Here is an 18,552-nt window from a genome sequence, read left to right as displayed (position 1 = left end):
GCATGGCACACAAATCCAATCACCATCACCCACAAAAAAGGAAGTAAATGCCAGGGCTGGAGCAATGGCTCATTGGTTAAGAGCACTAGTGGTTCTTCAGGAGCCCCAGGATTGAGGCCCAGCACCCACAGTGGATCACAACCATCTGTAACTCTAGCTCCAGAGGATCCAATACCCTCTTCTGACCTCCAGGGGAACCAGGATTGAGTCCCAGCATTCACAGTGGATCACAACCATCTGTAACTCTAGCTCCAGAGGATCCAATACCCTCTTCTGACCTCCAGGGGGAACCAGGATTGAGTCCCAGCACCACCCACAGTGGATCACAACCATCTGTAATTCTAGCTCCAGAGGATCCAATGCCCTCTTCTAACCTCCAGGGGAACCAGGATTGAGTCCCAGCATCCACAGTGGATCACAACCATCTGTAACTCTAGCTCCAGAGGATCCAATACCCTCTTCTGACCTCCAGGGGAACCAGGAATGCACGTGGTGCACATACATGAAGGCAAAATACTCATACACATACAATCAATATATATGTATTTTTAAATTAAGTGAGCCAGGCATGGTGGTACACACCTTTAATCTCAGCACTCAGGTGTCAGAGGTAGGCAGATCTCTGTGAATTCCAGGCCAGCCTGGTCTACAGAGCAGGTTCCAGGACAGCCAGGAGTACACAGAGAGACCCTGTGACAAAAAGCCAAATAAATAAATAAATGCAAAATAATTTTAATGAAACTGAAAAGGAGAACTGAGATGTAACTCAGTTGGTACAGTGCTGGCCTACCAAGCATGAAACTGGGTTCCAAAGCCAGCAATGAAATGGAGGCAGGAGGATCACATGTTCAAAGTCACAGCAAGGTTCTGAGTTCCAAGGCCAGTCTGGACTATATCAGACTGTCTCAAAAACAAAAAGCAAACATGATCTACCTATAGGTTATATAATAAGTATGCATTCCTAGATATTCAAAGAAAAAAACTAAAAATAATATTGTTTTTAAAAAGGGTGTGGGGGGCTGGAGAGATGGCTCAGCAGTTAAAAGCACTGGGTCCTGCCAGAGGACCCAGGTTCAATTCCCAGCACCCATATGGCAGCTCAAAACTGTCTATAACTCCTGTTCCAGGGTATCTGCCATCCTCATACAGACATACATGCAGGCAAAACATCAATGCATATAAAATTTTTTAAAAAGGGAGTGTGTATGTAAAAACTGATATGCAGAAATCCGTATTTTTCCCTTTTGAAAGGTTATCTAGAAGTAGTAACTGAAGAAATGGGGTGCAGATGGCTGGGCAGTTAAGAGTACACACTGCTCTTGCAGAGGACCTGAAGTTCCTAGCATCCATGTCTAGCAGCTCACAACTGCCTGTAGTTCCATCTCTAGGGGACAGGACATCCCCTTCTGAACTCCGAGGGCATCTGCACTCATGTGCACACACACCCTTCCCCAACAGACACACAGGTACAAATATACAGAATTTAAAAACTTAAACCAGCAGATGGAAATTACAGAAAGCCACAATTGGTCAAAACGCAGAGAAGAACTGTGGGGTGCTCATCCCCAGGTAAAACACATACACCACAACCTCACACCTAAGGCTCAGGGGACATTTCAGAAGGAGAAAAGCACCTAAAAACAAACTCCTAGGAAGAAATGTAAGAAACACACAAGTAAAATCACTTTTTAAAAGATTTATTTTTAGTGTAAGAGTGTTCTGCTTGAATGTTATGAATGTGTACTGTATGTGTGCCTGGGGACCATGGAGACCAGAAAAGGGTTGGACTCCCTGGAACTGAAGTTACAGGTGGCTGTGAGCCACCATGAGGGTGCTGGGAACCAAACCCAGGTCCTATGGAAGAGCAGCAAGTGCTCCTAACTAGTGAGCCATCTCTCCAGCCCAAGTAAAAACATTTTAGTTGGTATGAGAACCACAAAAGCAGGTCTGAACAAATAGACTTCTACAGGGAATGAGTCATTATTCTCTATCATACAAGTAGTGTTTTCCCAATAATAAAGCAGTTTTTAATTTGACAGACTGCTGTGGGATGGTCTGTATGTCAAATTGCTCTGATTGGTCAATAAATAAAACACTGATTGGCCAGTGGCCAGGCAGGAAGTATAGGCAGGACTAACAGAGAGGAGAATTGAGAGAACAGGAAGGTGGTGGTGGTGGGGGGAGACTTCATGACAAGCAGCATGTGAAGATGCCGGTGAGCCACATGGCAAGGTATAGATTTATAGAAATGGGTTAATTTAAGATATAAGAACAGTTAGCAAGAAGCCTGCCACAGCCATACAGTTTGTAAGCAATATAAGTCTCTGTGTTTACTTGGTTGGGTCTGAGCAGCTGTGGGACTGGCGGGTGAGAGAGATTTGTCCTGACTGTGGGCCAGGCAGGAAAACTCTAGCTACAACAGACTGAGAGGTCCTTTATAGAAAATAAAGTCATGAAGTAGGGAAATGCTGAGTGAGAATGAAATGTGACTAGTCATCAAATACAGAAGCACATTCTCAAAGTTTTTACCATTCTGAGAAGTAGGCAATTCTAACCGCTGGAGGATAACCCATACTCAGACAAAAATAGGCAGTATGGATCAATCACTCAATGTGGCTTTTTTAATGCAATCACAAGTAGCACTAAAAATTGGGCATGGCAGCATGTTTCCATGTTCCAGAGGCTGGAAGGTTAATGAGGTCAAGGCCACCCTGGTATCCAAGTGAGACAGTCTCAGTACCCACCCACACATTCCAGAGACGGACCAGGAGTCCTAAGTAGTGGCACTCTACTGGAATCTTAACACTTGGGAGTTAAGGCTGGAGGATCAGGAGTTCAAAGCCAGACTTAGTCACAAAGATAGGAGGAAGGGGTGTGAAGGAAGGGGCTATAAACACAAGGCTGCTACTGACAAAACAACACACTCTTAGAGCAAATCAGACTTCACATCATCACTACGGCAGAGCAAAAAAATCTCTTGGGACAAATAGATATGTGCAGGCAAACAGACCATTTGGCCTAGGATTGCATTTGGTTTTGGTTATGCACACACATCTCTTATAATAATGCACTTGGCAGCCTAGCTCCTTCACCTGCACATCCCACGAGCACACACTTCTCTCCTAAAAATGCACCTAGCAACTGCTGAACCCCCCTGCATCAGGCTAAACATACTCAACTCTGAGCAACAGTAGGTTTCCTCCTTCCTAGTAACAACTGAACTTAGTTTCTATTCAAATGTACTCCTCATGTATGTGAGTATGAATAACTGAAGAGCCAGTCTGGTCTTAACTGGTTTTGGGTGCATGCTGTGACCCTAGAAGAATCCACTATTTACCATTTATGTTTACACAAGATTGAGTATGTGTACAATTAAAACCAGATGTATTATGAGACCAGGCATACATGTAGAAAACTGATTATATCACCCATCTATCAACACCCTCACTATGCTCCTTAGGAACCAAATTACTCTCAAGCCTCCTAAATAGAAGTCCCAAATAACTGGGCCCTTTAGTATTCACACGGCCTAGTGTCTGTCTTGACAGTGTAACACTCTGTAATAATATACACCGTTTTATTTTTATTTGAATAAAGTGATCCTGCTACTTTTGCAAATCTATGTGAGCCCGTTTTCAATTATTTAGATAAGAGGTGGTAAACGCCCAATCCAAATCACTGGTGACAATAACCAACTAGAAAAGCAATTATCATCAGTGTGTTCTCAGCATTCTGGCTGGGGACAGGTGTCAACTATCCAAGTCACTCTTCACAAAAGTCGTTTGGCTACTTTTGGGTACGCATTTCCATATACATTTTTGTTTCTTTAAAAAAACAAAAACAAGAAGCTTCCTTGGAGGCTGGAGATATGGCTCAGGTTAGAAGCTCGGACTGCTCTTCCAAAGCACCTAGGTTCCATTCCCAGCACCACAGGGCAGCTCACAACCACCCATAACTGCAGTTCCAGGGGATCTGCTGCCCTCTTCTGGCCTCCACAAGCACTGCATGCACATGGTGCACAAACATCCACGAAGACAAAACATCCACACACAAAAATAGTTTTTAAAGCCTCCTTGGCTTTGTCTAAGTTAATCTTATGGGTCAATTTGGGGAAAACAGATATCTTTATACTACTGTCGTACATTCCACGTACATTCCATTAATACACTATCTCCATTTTAGATTTTTTATCCCATCAGTACATAAAATGTGCATCTATTTGCTAGATTCACTCCTAAATTTTCATTTTTGATGTTATTAGAAATGATATTATTAAAAATACTAGTGAGTTTTACTAACCTTCTATCTTGTCATTTTGCTAAGTTCACTTTTCAGTTCTAGTGGCTTTTTTGAGGAGTTGTTGGGATTTTCTAGTAAATGATAGTCTAGTATATCAACAGGCCACACCCTTTTCTACCTGTGATGTATTTCTACAGTTTACGTACTCTTAAAAATTTTTTTTGTGGCCGGGCAGTGGTGGCACACACCTTTAATCCTAGCACTCGGGAGGCAGAGCCAGGCGGATCTCTGTGAGCTCGAGGCCAGCCTGGTCTACAGAGCGAGATCCAGGACAGGCACCAAAACTACACGGAGAAGAAACCCTGTCTCGGAAACAAACAAACAAAGACATTTATTTTGTGCCAGGCTGTGGTGGCACACGTGTTTAACCCCAGCACTCAGGAGGCAGAGGCAGACAGATCTCCATGAATTCTAGGCCAGCCTGGTCTACAGAGCAAATTCCAGGACAGGTTCCAAAGCTACACAGAAAAACCCTGTTTCGAAAAACAAAACATAATTCTGTGTGCATGAATATTTTGTCTGCACGTATGTCTATAGGCCACATGCATGCCTTGTACCTTTGGAGGTCAGAAGGAGGAGTCAAAAATCCTCTTGAGTTGGAAGTATGGATAGTTGTAAGCTCCATGTAGGTACTGCAAATTGAACCTGGGCCTTCTGAAGAACACCCAATACTCTTAGAGCTGAGCCATTTCTTCAGCCCTGTGTATGCCTTTTTTGTTGTGGTTTGAGACAGAGTCTATCTATCTAGTCTGGGCCTGACTGTCCTGGAACTCACTATGTAAACCAGGCTGGTCTTGAACTCAGAGATCATCCTGCCTCTGCCCCCCTGGTGTTGGGAGGTCTGCACCACAATGCCTGGCCTGTGCATGCACTTTTCAAGATAAACTATCTCCTAAGTTTTCACTGATATTTTCAGTTAAGACTCAGGCCTACCATTTTTGGTTTTTTTCAGACAAGGTTCTCCTGTGATCCAAGCTAGCTTTGAACACTCTATACAGCTGAGGATAGATACTGAAACTACGACACACATTCAGTTTATGGAGTCCTGGGGATCAAACCTAGGGTTTTATGCATGCTAGCAAGCACTCTCCAAACTGGGCTCAAATTGTCATAGATTTAGCCAAAAGGAGTCCCGCACACCAGCCCCAAGGTCTTAACAGTCTCTAAAGTTTTTTTTAAAATTTACTTTGTATGTAAGCTTGTGTACTATGTGTGCATGGGGAAGTAGAGGACAATTTGCTGGAGTCAGTTTTCTCCTTCCATCACGTGGGTCTCAAGAATTGAACTCAGATCAGCAGGTTAGGGACCAAGGGCCTTTACCTGCTGAACTATCAACAGCCTGGGAAATTTTTATTCTTGTTCCCCCCCAGCACTTGGGAGGCAGAGGCAGGTGGATCTCTTTGAGTTTAAGGCCAATCAGCCTATTCTAAATAGTGAATTACAGGAAAACTAGGACTATTTAAAGAGACCCTGTCCAAAAAAAATTACTTTTTAAACTATATGTATGCATATGTTGTATCTATATGGGTGTGTGTGCGTGTAGGTGACCTTCTGTAGAGCCTAGAAGATGACATCAGTTCCTCTTGAGCAGTTACAGGCACCTAAGAGCTACCCAATGTGACGCTAGGAACAGAATCCTCTGCAAGATCAGTATGTACTCTTAATCAATGAGCCATCTCTCTAGCCCACATTTATTTTAGTCCACAATCTTAAAAAAATATTTATTTTTATGTACATGAGTACTTTCCTGCACTTTGTATGTTCACCCCATTCACACCTCACACCAAGGAGGCAGGAAGGCATCAGATCCCCTAGAACTATTGTGACAGATGGTTGTGAGCTGCAATGTGGGTGCTAGGAAATGAACCCATGTCCTCTGCAAGAGCAGCAAGTATTCTTATTAACTACTATGCCATCTCTCCAGTCCCATAACTTTTTTCCTTAACAAATATTTGCTTTGACCTAGCATTTGTATGCTTTCTCCCTTGAGATTCTGGCTTCTTAAGGACTCAAAGCATGAATAAGTAGAATACCTAACCAATAATCTTAAGACAACCAGACCAGTAATACTGCCACTAACATCGAGATCGAACCTTTCCTTGTGGCTGCCCAGTGCAGGCTTGGCTGAGTTCAAGAGAGATTCAGCTTCATGAAAAACCCATGGCCGTGGCTTAGGAGACACTGCTGCGGGAGGTGTTAATGGACATGGACATTAATACACGTTAACACAAGAGCTGGCGAAGGGCTAGAGAGACAGATTGCTCATCCGCTACAAGCGCCTGCTGCCAAGCCTGACTACCTGAGTTCAATCACTGGGTCCACCATGCCGGAAGGAGACACCAACTCTACCATGTTGTCCTCTGACCTCTGCACACTTGCCATGGCACACACACAATAAGCAAATGTGAAAAAGAACCTCTTTTTTTTTTTTTGTTTTTTTTTTTTGTTTTTTTTCAAGACAGGGTTTCTCTGTGTAGTCCTGGCCATCCTTGGAACTCCCTCAGTAGACCAGGCTGGCCTCGAACTCACTGAGATCCGCTCACCTCTGCCTCTAGAGTGCTGGGATTAAAGGTGTATGCCGCCACCACCACCCGGCAAAAAAGAACTGTTTTATAGATTTAAAAAAAAAAAGTGTTGAAAATTCTCTTCATCTATGATGGTGTAGCAAGTATAATTCTTGAAGCTGCCAAGGCCTTGGACAAGTCCATGTTACAGTCTTGTCGTGTGGCCTGCTGTAGCTGGAAAACTGCCCACAAGGGAAGAGAGCAGGGAGTTCTCGGCATCAGCACACAAATTCTGAGTCGCATCCCTGGAACAGGAAGCGGAGGGAGGCTCCAAGCTTAGCCTCATGTGTATGCACGCCAATGTGACCCACTGGTGGAGACCCATGATGCCGACACACAGTCTGGCTGGTGACAGGAAGAAACTAGGGTGAAATGGTGGCTGTGAAACAGTTGTGGCTGCGTCACCGTGACTATGGCCAGGAGTCTCAGGCCAAGGGTGTCAGCAAAGAGTACTTCAGACGCAAAAGAGGAACAAAAAGGACCAGGGTGGCCCTCGTTTTCCTTCCCTGGTGTTACCGAAGTGTGGTTAGGAACTCACATCTGCTCGTCTTCACAAGACAGCCGCAGCTAGAGCGGGCTGCATGGGCCTGAACAAGGTAAACGGTGTCTCCCTGGAGTCCTGGAGATGACTGAACCTGATACAAATTACCGAAACCGGGCTGCTTCTAGGCAAACAGCACTTTGCTGGTCGGATATCTGGTTTCATGGCAAGGGTGGAGGTCACGTGGCCCAGATTAATGCTATTTGGCAGTCCAACTGGCCCTGATAGTAACCAAGCCTGTTGCTGTAAGTCAGAAGATTTGGAGGCCCTAGTGCCCATGCTCACCACCAGAAATCCTACTGAAAAGCCCATCAGGACGATCAGGGTTAACCTTTGTAATAAACACTGTGGAGTCTTAATGTTTCCAGACTTGGGGGGGGGGGGGGGGAGGCAAAAGCAAAAATGTTTACTTGTAAGAAAGAATTCAATCCAGATGTGGTGGTGCATTCCTTTAATCCTATAACTCGGGAGGCAGAGGCAGGCCAGCCAAGACTATAAAAAGGAAAACAAGAGTTCAAGTGTTCTGCACACATGTGCTCTCATTCTAACAGCTGTCAGTATCTGTCATCAGTCAGCATCTACTAAAAACTTCCCCTCACTTCCTGATAGCCCGCATTTAGTCTTAGATTTAGGAGAAAACAGCGAATGTCCCTATTAGTGCTTAGTTGTACATCTGTAGCCAGTTTGGCTATCTGAAGCTCATTCTCCAGCAAACTGGCTTCATTGTAGACACTCTCTAAGGGTCTCACTATGGCCTCGAACTCACAGAGCTCCACCTGCCTCTGCCTCCTGAGTGCTGGAATTAAAAGCATGTGCCAATACACCCAGCTAAGATGGTGATGGAGGCAGAGGAAGTCAGATCTCTGAGTTTGAGGCCAGCCTGGCCTACAAAGTGAGTTCCAGGAAAGTGAGAAGGTCTGTCTCCAAAAACAAAAAAATAGAAAAACAAAAAAAGGATGGTACTTTTTTTTGAGACCAGGTCAGGTGACTTATGAAATGTCTTAGATACTCTGATACTCTAGCAATCACTACACATTAGCACACAATCTTTTTTTTTTTTTAAAGCACTGCAGGCTTCCATCATGTGGGTGTTTTGTTTTACAATCAAGCTTCTATGAGTGGACGTCTGGGTTGCCTCCAATCTCTTGTTATTAAAACACACAATAAATAACCCTGCAAGTGTGCTATTTATTTATGGAAGCTTATGTTCTGTGTAGAATCCTCACAGCAGGATTTCTGAACTAAAAGTGCATGTCTGTTGTATTTTTAGCTTTTCCCAAAAACCTTTTAAGGATTTTACATTCCTTTAAGCAAAGCACGGCACCCTGTCTCTTTTCAGTCTGAGTGTTTTCAAACTCCTGGTATTACAGGGTAATTTTACAATCTGGATTTGTAAATGAGCATGAATTTCTTATGTTTACAAGGCGTTTTCATCTTTTCCTCTGAACTAGTTATGTCTATCTATTTCCATTTTTGCCTATCGGACTTGGCAATTCTAAGCTACAGTGTGAGGGGCTTTCACTGGTGTCTCCCTAGAGATTATCCACTTATAGTTTCTTTTAGGGCTTGAATATATATATATATATATATTTTTTTTTTTTTCCGAGACAGGGTTTCTCTGTAGCTTTGCACCTTTCCTGGAACTCACTTGGTAGTCCAGGCTGGCCTCGAACTCACAGAGATCCGCCTGGCTCTGCCTCATGAGTGCTGGGATTAAAGGCGTGCGCCACCACCGCCCGGCTATATATATTTTTTTAGGGCTTGAAAAAATATATATATTTTTAAATCAGATTAGGTCCACTTTGAAACAGCCAATTCCAATGGCAGGAAAAGTACCAAATGAACCTTAAAAAGCTATAGTGGCAGAAAGAAAGTATTCAAAACGAGGGTGGCTGCAGAAACCAGGGAATGGGGCTCCTACTGGCCAAATCTGGGACAATTTAGGCAACAAAATAAATACTAGACTCTAACTCCTGAAATGGGACTCAGGACTGTGCACTCATGGTAACAAACGAATCAACTCAACAGGGAGGCTAGACCAGCAAGTGGGTGTAATGAGTAAAGGAACTTGTGACCCAACATGGCAAAACCAGGACTGACTCCAGCAAGTCATCATCTGCCTTCTGACTGCGCACACTCGCATGTGCACACACAACAAATACATAGGAAGATAAGTCATTCCTACCAATAGAATTCTAGCTAATAAATGTAGACAAAATTATGGCATTCGAAAAATCACCGGCTGGGCGGTGGTGGCACACGCCTTTAATCCCAGCACTCATGAGGCAGAGCCAGGTGGATCTCTGTGAGTTCGAGGCCAGCCTGGTCTACAGAGCGAGTTCCAGGACACCCACCAAAACTACAGAGAAACCCTATCTCGAAAAACAAAACAAAAGGCTGGAGAGATGGCTCAGAGGTTAAGAGCACTGGCTGTTCTTCCAGAGGTCCTGAGTTCAATTCCCAGCAACCACATGGTGACTCACAACCATCTGTAATGAGATCTGGTGCCCACTTCTGCCATGCAGGCATACATGCAGACAGAGGACTGTATACATAATAAATAAATCTTAAAAAAAGAAAAAAGAAAAAAAGAAAAATCACCATTTGGTAAGCATTGTTTTTTCAAGCATATTGTCAAAGGATGCTACAAGGAGCCAATGAAAGCACCAAGAACAGAGGACTTAATTTCAGCGCTTCCATAAGATACCTGTCTTAGGTTGAGTTCTGTGGAATCAAATGGTGTGCTAGCTGTTTTTTTATTTGATTGTTATTATTATTTGCCAATCTGACATAAACTAGACTAATACGAGAAGAGGGAACCACAGCTGGGAAACTGCCTGTGTAAGACTGGCCTACAGTAAGTCTGTAGGACATTTTCTTAAGTTGTGACTGATGCAGGAGCTGAGTGAGGCAATCAAAGTGTTCCTCATTGGCCTCTGCTTCGGTTCCTGCCTCAGGAGTTCCTGCCCTGACTTCTCTCTATGGTGGATGTGTAAGTCAAATCAACCCTTTCCTCCCCAAGCTGCTTTTGGTCATGATGGTTACTTCACTGCAGCAATAGAAACCCTGACTCGGGTGCTGAGGCAGATCTGAGGTGCAGCACATTTTCTAGGGGAGACGTGACAGGACAGAAAGGGGAAGCAGAGTGGACCGGGCCCAGGGGGCAGCCTGAACTGCAGCACAGGCAGCAATGACGAGGCAAGGCTCTGCAGGGAGCAGCCCCGCCCCGCCTCCGCCTCTCTCAGGCACCTGGCAGGCGAGCAGGCTGGGCCAGGAAGGCTGTGACCTTGGGTGAGGCCAGTCACATGGAAAGAGTTGGCTGCTGCCTGCGGACAGCACTTGCCGTGGCTGCTGAGCAGCTGGTCCTTCCTCGAAGGCAAATCTGTGTAACTGGAACTCTGAGTCTACCAGAACACCAATTACAGAGGGAAACTGCACCTTTAATAGACAAAAACTCAGCAGATGTCATCTCTCAAGTGGTGACCGAAGTTACAAACAATGACACAGCATCACTTCTGCAGCTTTCCTGCTCAAGTGTGATCTAATCACGGAAAACTAAAGATAAACCCAAATGGAAGGACACCCTACATCATGCCTGGGTTTTTTAAAATGCCAGAGTCAGACACACAGACTGAGGAACACTTCAGGCCCTGGAGAGGAACAGCTGTAAAGCATGAGCCCTTCTATTTATCTGCACATGCTCACACCGACTCTGCTTCATGAGCTGCGGACCTGCTCTGCAGCAGACTGGCCTGTGCTCACGGCCTAACTCACAACTCAAACTGCTCTTGAAGCACTACCTGCAAGCTGGCCTTGAACTCACACCCCTGTCTCTGCCTGAGTGCTGAGACTGCAGGTAAGGACTGCCATGCTCATCTTTAATGTGCAACCTTGACTGGATGGTGGAGGAGGAGGAGGAGGAGGAGGAGGAAGGAAGCTCTGCTGTTTGGAGAAAAGGAGATAATCACATCATGCAAATTAAGCTAATGCAGAAAGACAAATGTTTTCTCTCATTGAAGGTTCAAACATAACAGCAGAAATAAACTCTCTCGGAGGGACAGGGGAATAAGTGTGAGAAAAAGGGACGCTAGGAGAATCATAAAGGAGAGTAACAGTGCTTGCAAAGCAAGCCACAGGCCCCAGCTTCAACTCCCAGCACCTCAGAAGACAAGACAGATCATCACTGAGGTAGACAGACAGACAGACAGACACACACACACACACACACACACACACACACACACACACACAGAAAGTGAGATCTTATCCATGTGTAATCAATCCTCAACAGTGAGGCTCGGGACTGATTTTCTTTCCAGATACTCAAACTCTTGTCCCATCCTTTCTTCCAGGATTTGAGGTGCTGCCTTCACTGTATTCTAGATGTGAAGTATTGTCTTTTTCGAAATACGGCATTCTGTTCCACTGCCAATATATCTGTCCATTCACTAGAATACATAATTTTTAAAACAGACCACTTGGAGCAGTTTTAGACGCTCAACAAAACTCAAAGGAAGCAAAGTTGTCATGTGCCCCTAATCACCTACTAGTAGTGATAGATACTGCTTTCAAATCTGGGGAAGATCAGGGTGTGCCCTTCACTTTAATCCCGCTGCTCAGGAGGTAGAGGCAGGTGATCTCTGTGCGCTGAAGGCCAGCTTGGTCTACACAGCGAGTTCCACGCTAGTCAGGCTCCACAGTAAGACCCTGTATTTGCTTCTTGAGGCTATGTTGTTAAGAATAGAAGAAACTCCCAAGGCAGAAGTAAGTGGAGTTTCCGGCCTGGGTGGAGACCTAACATTCAAGCTGGGCAGGTTCAGTCACTGGCTAAAGGACCACCCCGCTCACGTTAAGTCATGCGAAAGAGCAGGAGGAAGTAGTTCTTTAATGAGATACTCCATTATTCTTTGCCAGAATCCGGCCCCTAATTTAAGGGTGGCAGGCAGGCAGTAGGGTCCTAGGTTTTCTGAAGTCTCCAGAGAGGCGGAACTTTTCTTCTCTCTACCTCTTTCCTAAGCATGCTCTCCTTAAGTTTGGGCTTTCTGTCAACATCATGGTTTCCTGACCCTTTCTCAGGGTCATGCTGTGTGCCCTCCAGTTGCCTCCTCCAGGAGGCCACTGCAGTTTACAGCCTGCCTGCCCGCCCTGTAATTCTCTTGAAACATAATCAATTCTGTCATGTGCTTCTATCTGAGTTCATTCTTGAATTCTTTTATTGAAAAGACTAAGAACCCCAAAGAGGGAACCCCAATTTCCTCTGTCTCTGCATCAGTGTCTAAAAAAAAAGCCTGGTAGGCTGGAAGGCCTCCTCCCGGTCCTGCTTTATTTTTCCTCATTTAGGCTTGAGAGATACAGCATTAAGCAGTGCTCAGGTGAGCCGCACAACCGCCAGAGGGGCACGAGGCTAAAGAGTGGTGAAGGATGGAGTTTCTTCCATCTACGGTAGAGAGGGAAGTCAGAAATGCCCTCCTCAGGTGACTGAACAGAGCTGTAAACAGAGACCTCTCCACAGGGAGGGGCAGCATTCCAAGCAGGAAGAGGATGCAGAAGGGTCCTCGGATGACCACGCCTGGGCCGACAGGTAGTTTATTTGTCCGAAGCATAAGAAACAAAGTCAAGATAGTAGGCCATGGGAACGGCGGGATTCACTGAGCAAGCTGGAGAGCAGCTGGAGAGCAGGTGGAGATTGTGAAGCAGCCCCTAAATAATCCCGACTTTGGCTTTAAAAGATTCAATCTAGATACTGGGGGGGGGGGGGGGGGGGGGGGCGGCGGCGGCGGCAAAAGAATAACATTAGGGTAAGATATGAAAGGCTCCGACACATCTTTGATCTCAGCCCTAATGAGGTAGAGGCAGGTGGATCTCAGCCTGGTGTATACAAAGAGTTGCAGGCTAGCCAGAGCTAGGTAGTGAGAGCCTGCCTCAAAAAAAAAAAAAAAAAAAGGTACATTGAGTATACGTACCTGGTATTAATTATGGCCATTGTCTTAGTTAAGATTACTAAGATTGCTGTGATGAAACCCTGTGACGAAAAACGACTTGGGGAGGAAAGGGTTTATTTGCCTTACACTTTCACATCATAGTTCATCGCTGAAGGGAATCAGGACAAGAACTCAAACAGGGTAGGAGCTGAAGCTGATACAGAGGCCATGGAGGGGAGCTGCTTACTGGCTTGCTCCACATGACTTGCTCAGCCTGCTTTATTATAGAACCCAGGACCACCAACCCGGGGATGGCACTACCCACAATAGGCTGGGCCTTCCCCCATCAATCACTAATTAAGAACACCCCTCCAACAACACCCCACTCCCATCCCCTACCCCCACTCAAGGCCAGCATAGTCTACAGAGTGAGTTCCAGGACAGCCAGGGCTACACAGAGAAACCTTGTCTCAAAAAACCAAAAAAGGAAAGGAAAGAAAACTCCCTTCAGGCTTGCATGGGGTATGATCTTATAGAGGCATCTTAACTGAGGTTCCCTCCTCTCAGATGACTTTAGCTTGTGTCAAGCTGACATGAAACCATCCAGCACAATCATAACAACGATTTTTAAATACTTGCAGGAAATACACCAGTTATCTCTTGAAAGAACAAAATATAGGCTGAGCATGGGGACACAGCCTATGATCCCAGCACTCAGGGGGAAGCAGGAGGGCTACAGTGAGTCTGAGGCCACCCTGGACTACAAAGTCAAGCCTTTGTATCAAAATGAACACAATTTTAAAAAGGCCAACCACTAAAAATTGCTTTTTTGTTTTAAGATGCTAATTTTCAGGATCTGGATCTCTATTTTACAGAAACCTATCCTGAAATAGTTGCTTTTACTGCTGACCTCTTATTTCAGTATTTCAGAGGATGTGCTCCGACATCTAGGAACACCTAAATCTGCACTGCTTCTAAGCTTACAGGAGGAGCATGAGGAGTTAACCATCTACACTGCACGGGATGATGATGTGGGGCCTCCTTCTCTTAGACAGCACTTATAATCCTGACACTCAGCAGCATAACAGCAAAACTGGCACATAGCAATATCTTAAAAACGATCTAGCTAGGAAAACAACTAAAAACTGGATGAAGAGTGTTCCACATGGAAGGAAGGCTCTGGGTTTGGACTCCCAACACAGTAAGCAAGCAGACAGGCCATGTTATCTAAACTAGTATTCTCAAATACCAGCTTGGGGAAAGAAAAAGACAGAAAATCAAAAGGGAAACTAAAACTCGGTATTATTCCTGGTTCTCTACTTCTCCACTTATCCCACTCTGAAAGGCAGGAGCTTAGATGAATCACTTCACAGTCAATGTTGTTCTAAGTATGTCCTTCCACAGGGCTCAGTCTCCTTCATCTGTAGACACACCTATGCTCCGAGATACTGGGAGAAAGGAGTACAGGAAACGCTGCTCCCTCTATGCCGATTAACACACAGCATCCCTCTATTCACATTCATTCCCTTTGTTTGAAGAGGCAGAAGTGGGTCAAGGGGCTTGCTGCCAGCCTGATTCTCTGAGTTCAACCACCTCCAACCACAAGGTGGAAACTGAGAACCAATTCCTAAAAGTCGGATTACACACACACACACAAACACACACAGGACAGGCACCAAAAACTACACAAAGAAGAAACCCTGTCTCGAAAAAAAAACAAAAACCAACCAAAAAAAAAAAAAAAAACCCAAAACTATTTTCAAGTGAGGCTGTGCAACCTGAACCTAATTTATATTTTTAGTGTTCCTTCAGGAATTTTAACTAATAAGAGTGCCAGGGCTGGAGAGATGGCTCAGAGGTTAAGAGCACTGGCTGTTCTTCCAAAGGTCCTGAGCTCAATTCCCAGCAACCACATGGTGGCTCACAACCATACATAATTGAGATCTGGTGCCCTCTTCTGGCTTGCCCTGCAGGCATACATGCAGATAGAACACTTTATACATAATAAATAAATAAATCTTAAAAAAAAAAAGAGTGCTGGGTGGTGGTGGTGGTGGTGGTGGTGGTGGTGGTGGCGGCGGCAGCGGCGGCACCTTTGATCCCAGCAGAGGCAGGTGAATCTCTGAGTTCCAGGCCTACAGAGCAAGTTCCCGGGCAGCCAGAGCTACAGGAAGAAACCCCCTTCTAAAAAACAAAAGAAATATTTAAATCTAGTCAACTCTAATTGACTCAACGATTCTAGCGAACATTCTGGTATTCAAAAGGATGAGTCTAGGTCATTACACGCAACAAACGTAAAATTTGGAAAGGCATTCCATAATTTATTCTGAGCATAGCTACAGAGATAACTAAAAAATACTGTTTTGTTCGGGCCAGTGAGCCGGCTCAGCAGGTAAAGTGACTGACACGCAGGATAGACATCCTGAGCTCCACCTCAGGACTACACATAACCGTGGAAGGAGAAAACTGACTCCACAAAGTTGACCTCTGACCTCCACAAATGAACCTTGACCCATATGAACCCTCATACATAATACAAAAAATAAATTATTTTTGTGTTGTTGAGAGACAGGATTTCTACATAGCTCTGTCTGTCCTGGAACTCACTTTGTACACCAGGCTGGCCTCAATCTCACAAAGATATGCCTGTGCCTGCCTCATTAGAGCTGAAATTAAAGCCCCAGCTGTTTTATTCTAAGACAGGGCCTCACTATGTAGCCCAGGCTAGCCTGGACCTCAGTCTTCCGAGAGCTAAGATGGCAGGTACACGCTGTTTCTTCTAAATCAAACGTTCTGAGGGGCAGTCATTTTCTTAAGGATGTTGTCATTTAAAAACCTGGGTGGGGATGGGGTGGGGGTGAGGGTGAAGGGGGGGGTGATTAGGGTGAGGGGAAGGGGGAGGGTATGTCTCTTCTTTCAGCTGGATCTCTGTGAGTTCCAGGCCAGCCTGTCTACAGAGAGTTCCAGGATAGCCAGGGCACTTACACAGAGAAACCTTGTCTCAAAAAACCGAAAATAAATAAATACCTCAGGGCCTTTTTCTATGTACAGAACTCGGAGCTTTATTTATTTATTTATTTAAGATTTACTCATTATGTATACAGTGTTCTGCCTGCATTTATGCCTGCAATGCAGACCAGAAGAGGGCACCTGAATGCATTACAGAGGGATGCGAGCCACCAGGTGGTGGCTGGGAATTGAACTCAAGACCTCTGGAAGAGCAGCTGGTGCTCTTAACCTCTGAGCCACCTCCCCAACTCCCAGAATCCAAGCTTTAAACAAGTATTTGGTTCAGAACTGACCGAATCCAGAGCCACAATTGATGTCCCCAGTCTACCATCTTTGTTTTTTTTTTTTTTTTCCATTTTTTTAATTTACCCTGTATACCTTCCCCAAAAGAAATGGCTGTCCTTCAGATAAATGTGGGCTGTCTGAAAATGAAAACCACATCATTTTTGGGAACCAATGGACTGCTTTCTCTTGGATTTTCATTTGATAATGCTGATGTTTTGATAACAAAGAGTTTCTTTCCACCTTAAAGACAACCTATCTGAACCAATAGGTTAAGTCCTTTTAGTATAATGTGATGCTATTGCTTTATTCCAGGAAACCAGGTAAGTACTACATGGTAAAAATTAAATACGGGAAACAGGAAAAGTAAAAATAAAGCAAAGCCCTAAAACTAAAGGTATGAAAATACAAACCTTCAAAACAAACAGCCAAGAAAAAGCTAATTGTGCTGTGCACCTCTCGTTCAATTCTTCGTGCCTCAAAACAACATTTTGTATAAGGTCAGCCCTGACATTCGAAATGAACTTTAAAAAGGGTCAAATACAGCCCAAATGACAGGCTGGCTCTCCCTGTCCCCGGGCTGAGCCCTCACTGCAGACCTTGGAGACACACCTCCTTCTCCAGCCCGAAGGCCGCGCGCTGCTCGCGCAGTTTGGAGAGAAACAATCTGGGAGAAACAAGATTTCTTTGTCGTTTGTTGTTGTTTTTAAAGCCAAACTGACCCCACAAGCCACCTATGAAGGGCGATTTCTCCAGTTCCAAAGGAAAAGCCTTTGTGAACATTCCGTCATAGAAGGGCAGGAGCCCCAAGGCGACTGCAGCCACCCGGAAGCTGGGGACGTGGGCGGCGCGCAGGCCCGAATTCGGGACCCCCACGAGCAGCCAGCCGCGGGCCGGAACCCTCGGACGGGGAGCTCACCAGCGGGGAACCGCGGGCCGGAACCCACAGACAGGGAGCCCACCGGGCCAGAACCCTCGGACAGGGAGCCCACCGGCGGGGAAACGCAGGCCGGACCCCACGCCTGGCCCGCGGCGGGGTTAACACCGCGGCGCCGCAGCCTCGGCCTGCCTTACCGCCGCCCGGCCCGCCGCCCGCGCCTCCGGTACTCACACACGCACAGCTCCACCACGTACGCGTAGTAGGACCAGACGACCACAAAGGTGATGAAGAGCACCGGAACCCAGCCCACCACGCGCTGGCAGCAGCGCCAGAGTGTCCAGGGCGCCATGTTCCTCCGGTGACCTGGTCCCGCTCCCCACGATTCTGCACGGCGCCCAGACCCCCGCCGCGGTTCCAGCAGCTCCCCCTCCCCCGAGGCACCGCTGCTGCGAGCAGAGGCGTAGGGCGACGCCGCAACTCCGCCCCTCCGGGAGCCCGACCCGGACCCGCCCCCGCCCCGCATCCCGCCGCCCCGCCCCTAGCCCGGCGCCCGGCTCTCCCCGTAGGGGGGTGGGGTTTCCCGGCCGAAGGAGGCGGGGCCTGGGGCGGGGCTTCTGCTCGGGCCCGCCCACGGGATTTGGGGTGGGGTCTAGGTGGAAAAGAGCGGAGAGTGCTAGAGGTGTGGGAGGGGCCTCCAGGACTGGGTGATGTGAGGGATGGGGATGCGCATGGGGAGAGGCATGAATCCTTAGCCGCCCTGTGTGCCTTGGCTCGCTGTGTAAAACTCTTCCCCCTGGGGTCTTTAGGACCCAGACAAGTTGGGTTCTTTTTATATAATGCCATGCCCCACTCTAACGTGCAAGCGAGAAAAGCATTATAAATAATTAAAATACAAGACTCCTATGATTTTGATGTGTCTTCAATGAAGAATCCCCGAGACAATTTGGTCCTCATCCCGCCCTTCCCCCGTGTTTTGTTTGAACTGATGATAGGCGCCTGTGATTCAAGGTGGAAGCCATATGTTCAGCGATCAGTTTGATTTGGAACCCACATTTA

The 18,552-nt window shown here is 46.1% G+C and overlaps 1 protein-coding gene across 3 annotated transcripts in view; it reads right to left on the bottom strand.

Annotated features, from left to right (window-relative positions):
- Zdhhc20 (zinc finger DHHC-type palmitoyltransferase 20) overlaps window positions 1–18,008 on the bottom strand; it is a 64,074-nt gene extending 46,066 nt beyond the window's left edge. For all 3 annotated transcript variants that reach the window (XM_059273554.1, XM_059273555.1, XM_059273556.1), the window contains exon 1: window positions 17,728–18,008. In XM_059273554.1, coding sequence (XP_059129537.1) covers window positions 17,728–17,845 — 118 coding nt within the window. In that variant the 5' untranslated portion in view covers window positions 17,846–18,008. The remainder of the gene's footprint in view (window positions 1–17,727) is intronic.
- Between the last annotated feature and the right edge of the window lie 544 nt (window positions 18,009–18,552).

This window comes from Peromyscus eremicus, chromosome 9 (assembly GCF_949786415.1).
Source record: "Peromyscus eremicus chromosome 9, PerEre_H2_v1, whole genome shotgun sequence".
NCBI classification, from domain to species: domain Eukaryota; kingdom Metazoa; phylum Chordata; class Mammalia; order Rodentia; family Cricetidae; genus Peromyscus; species Peromyscus eremicus.
The sequence above is the reverse complement of the archived record's forward strand: the minus strand, read 5'-3'. Positions and strand labels throughout refer to the sequence as shown.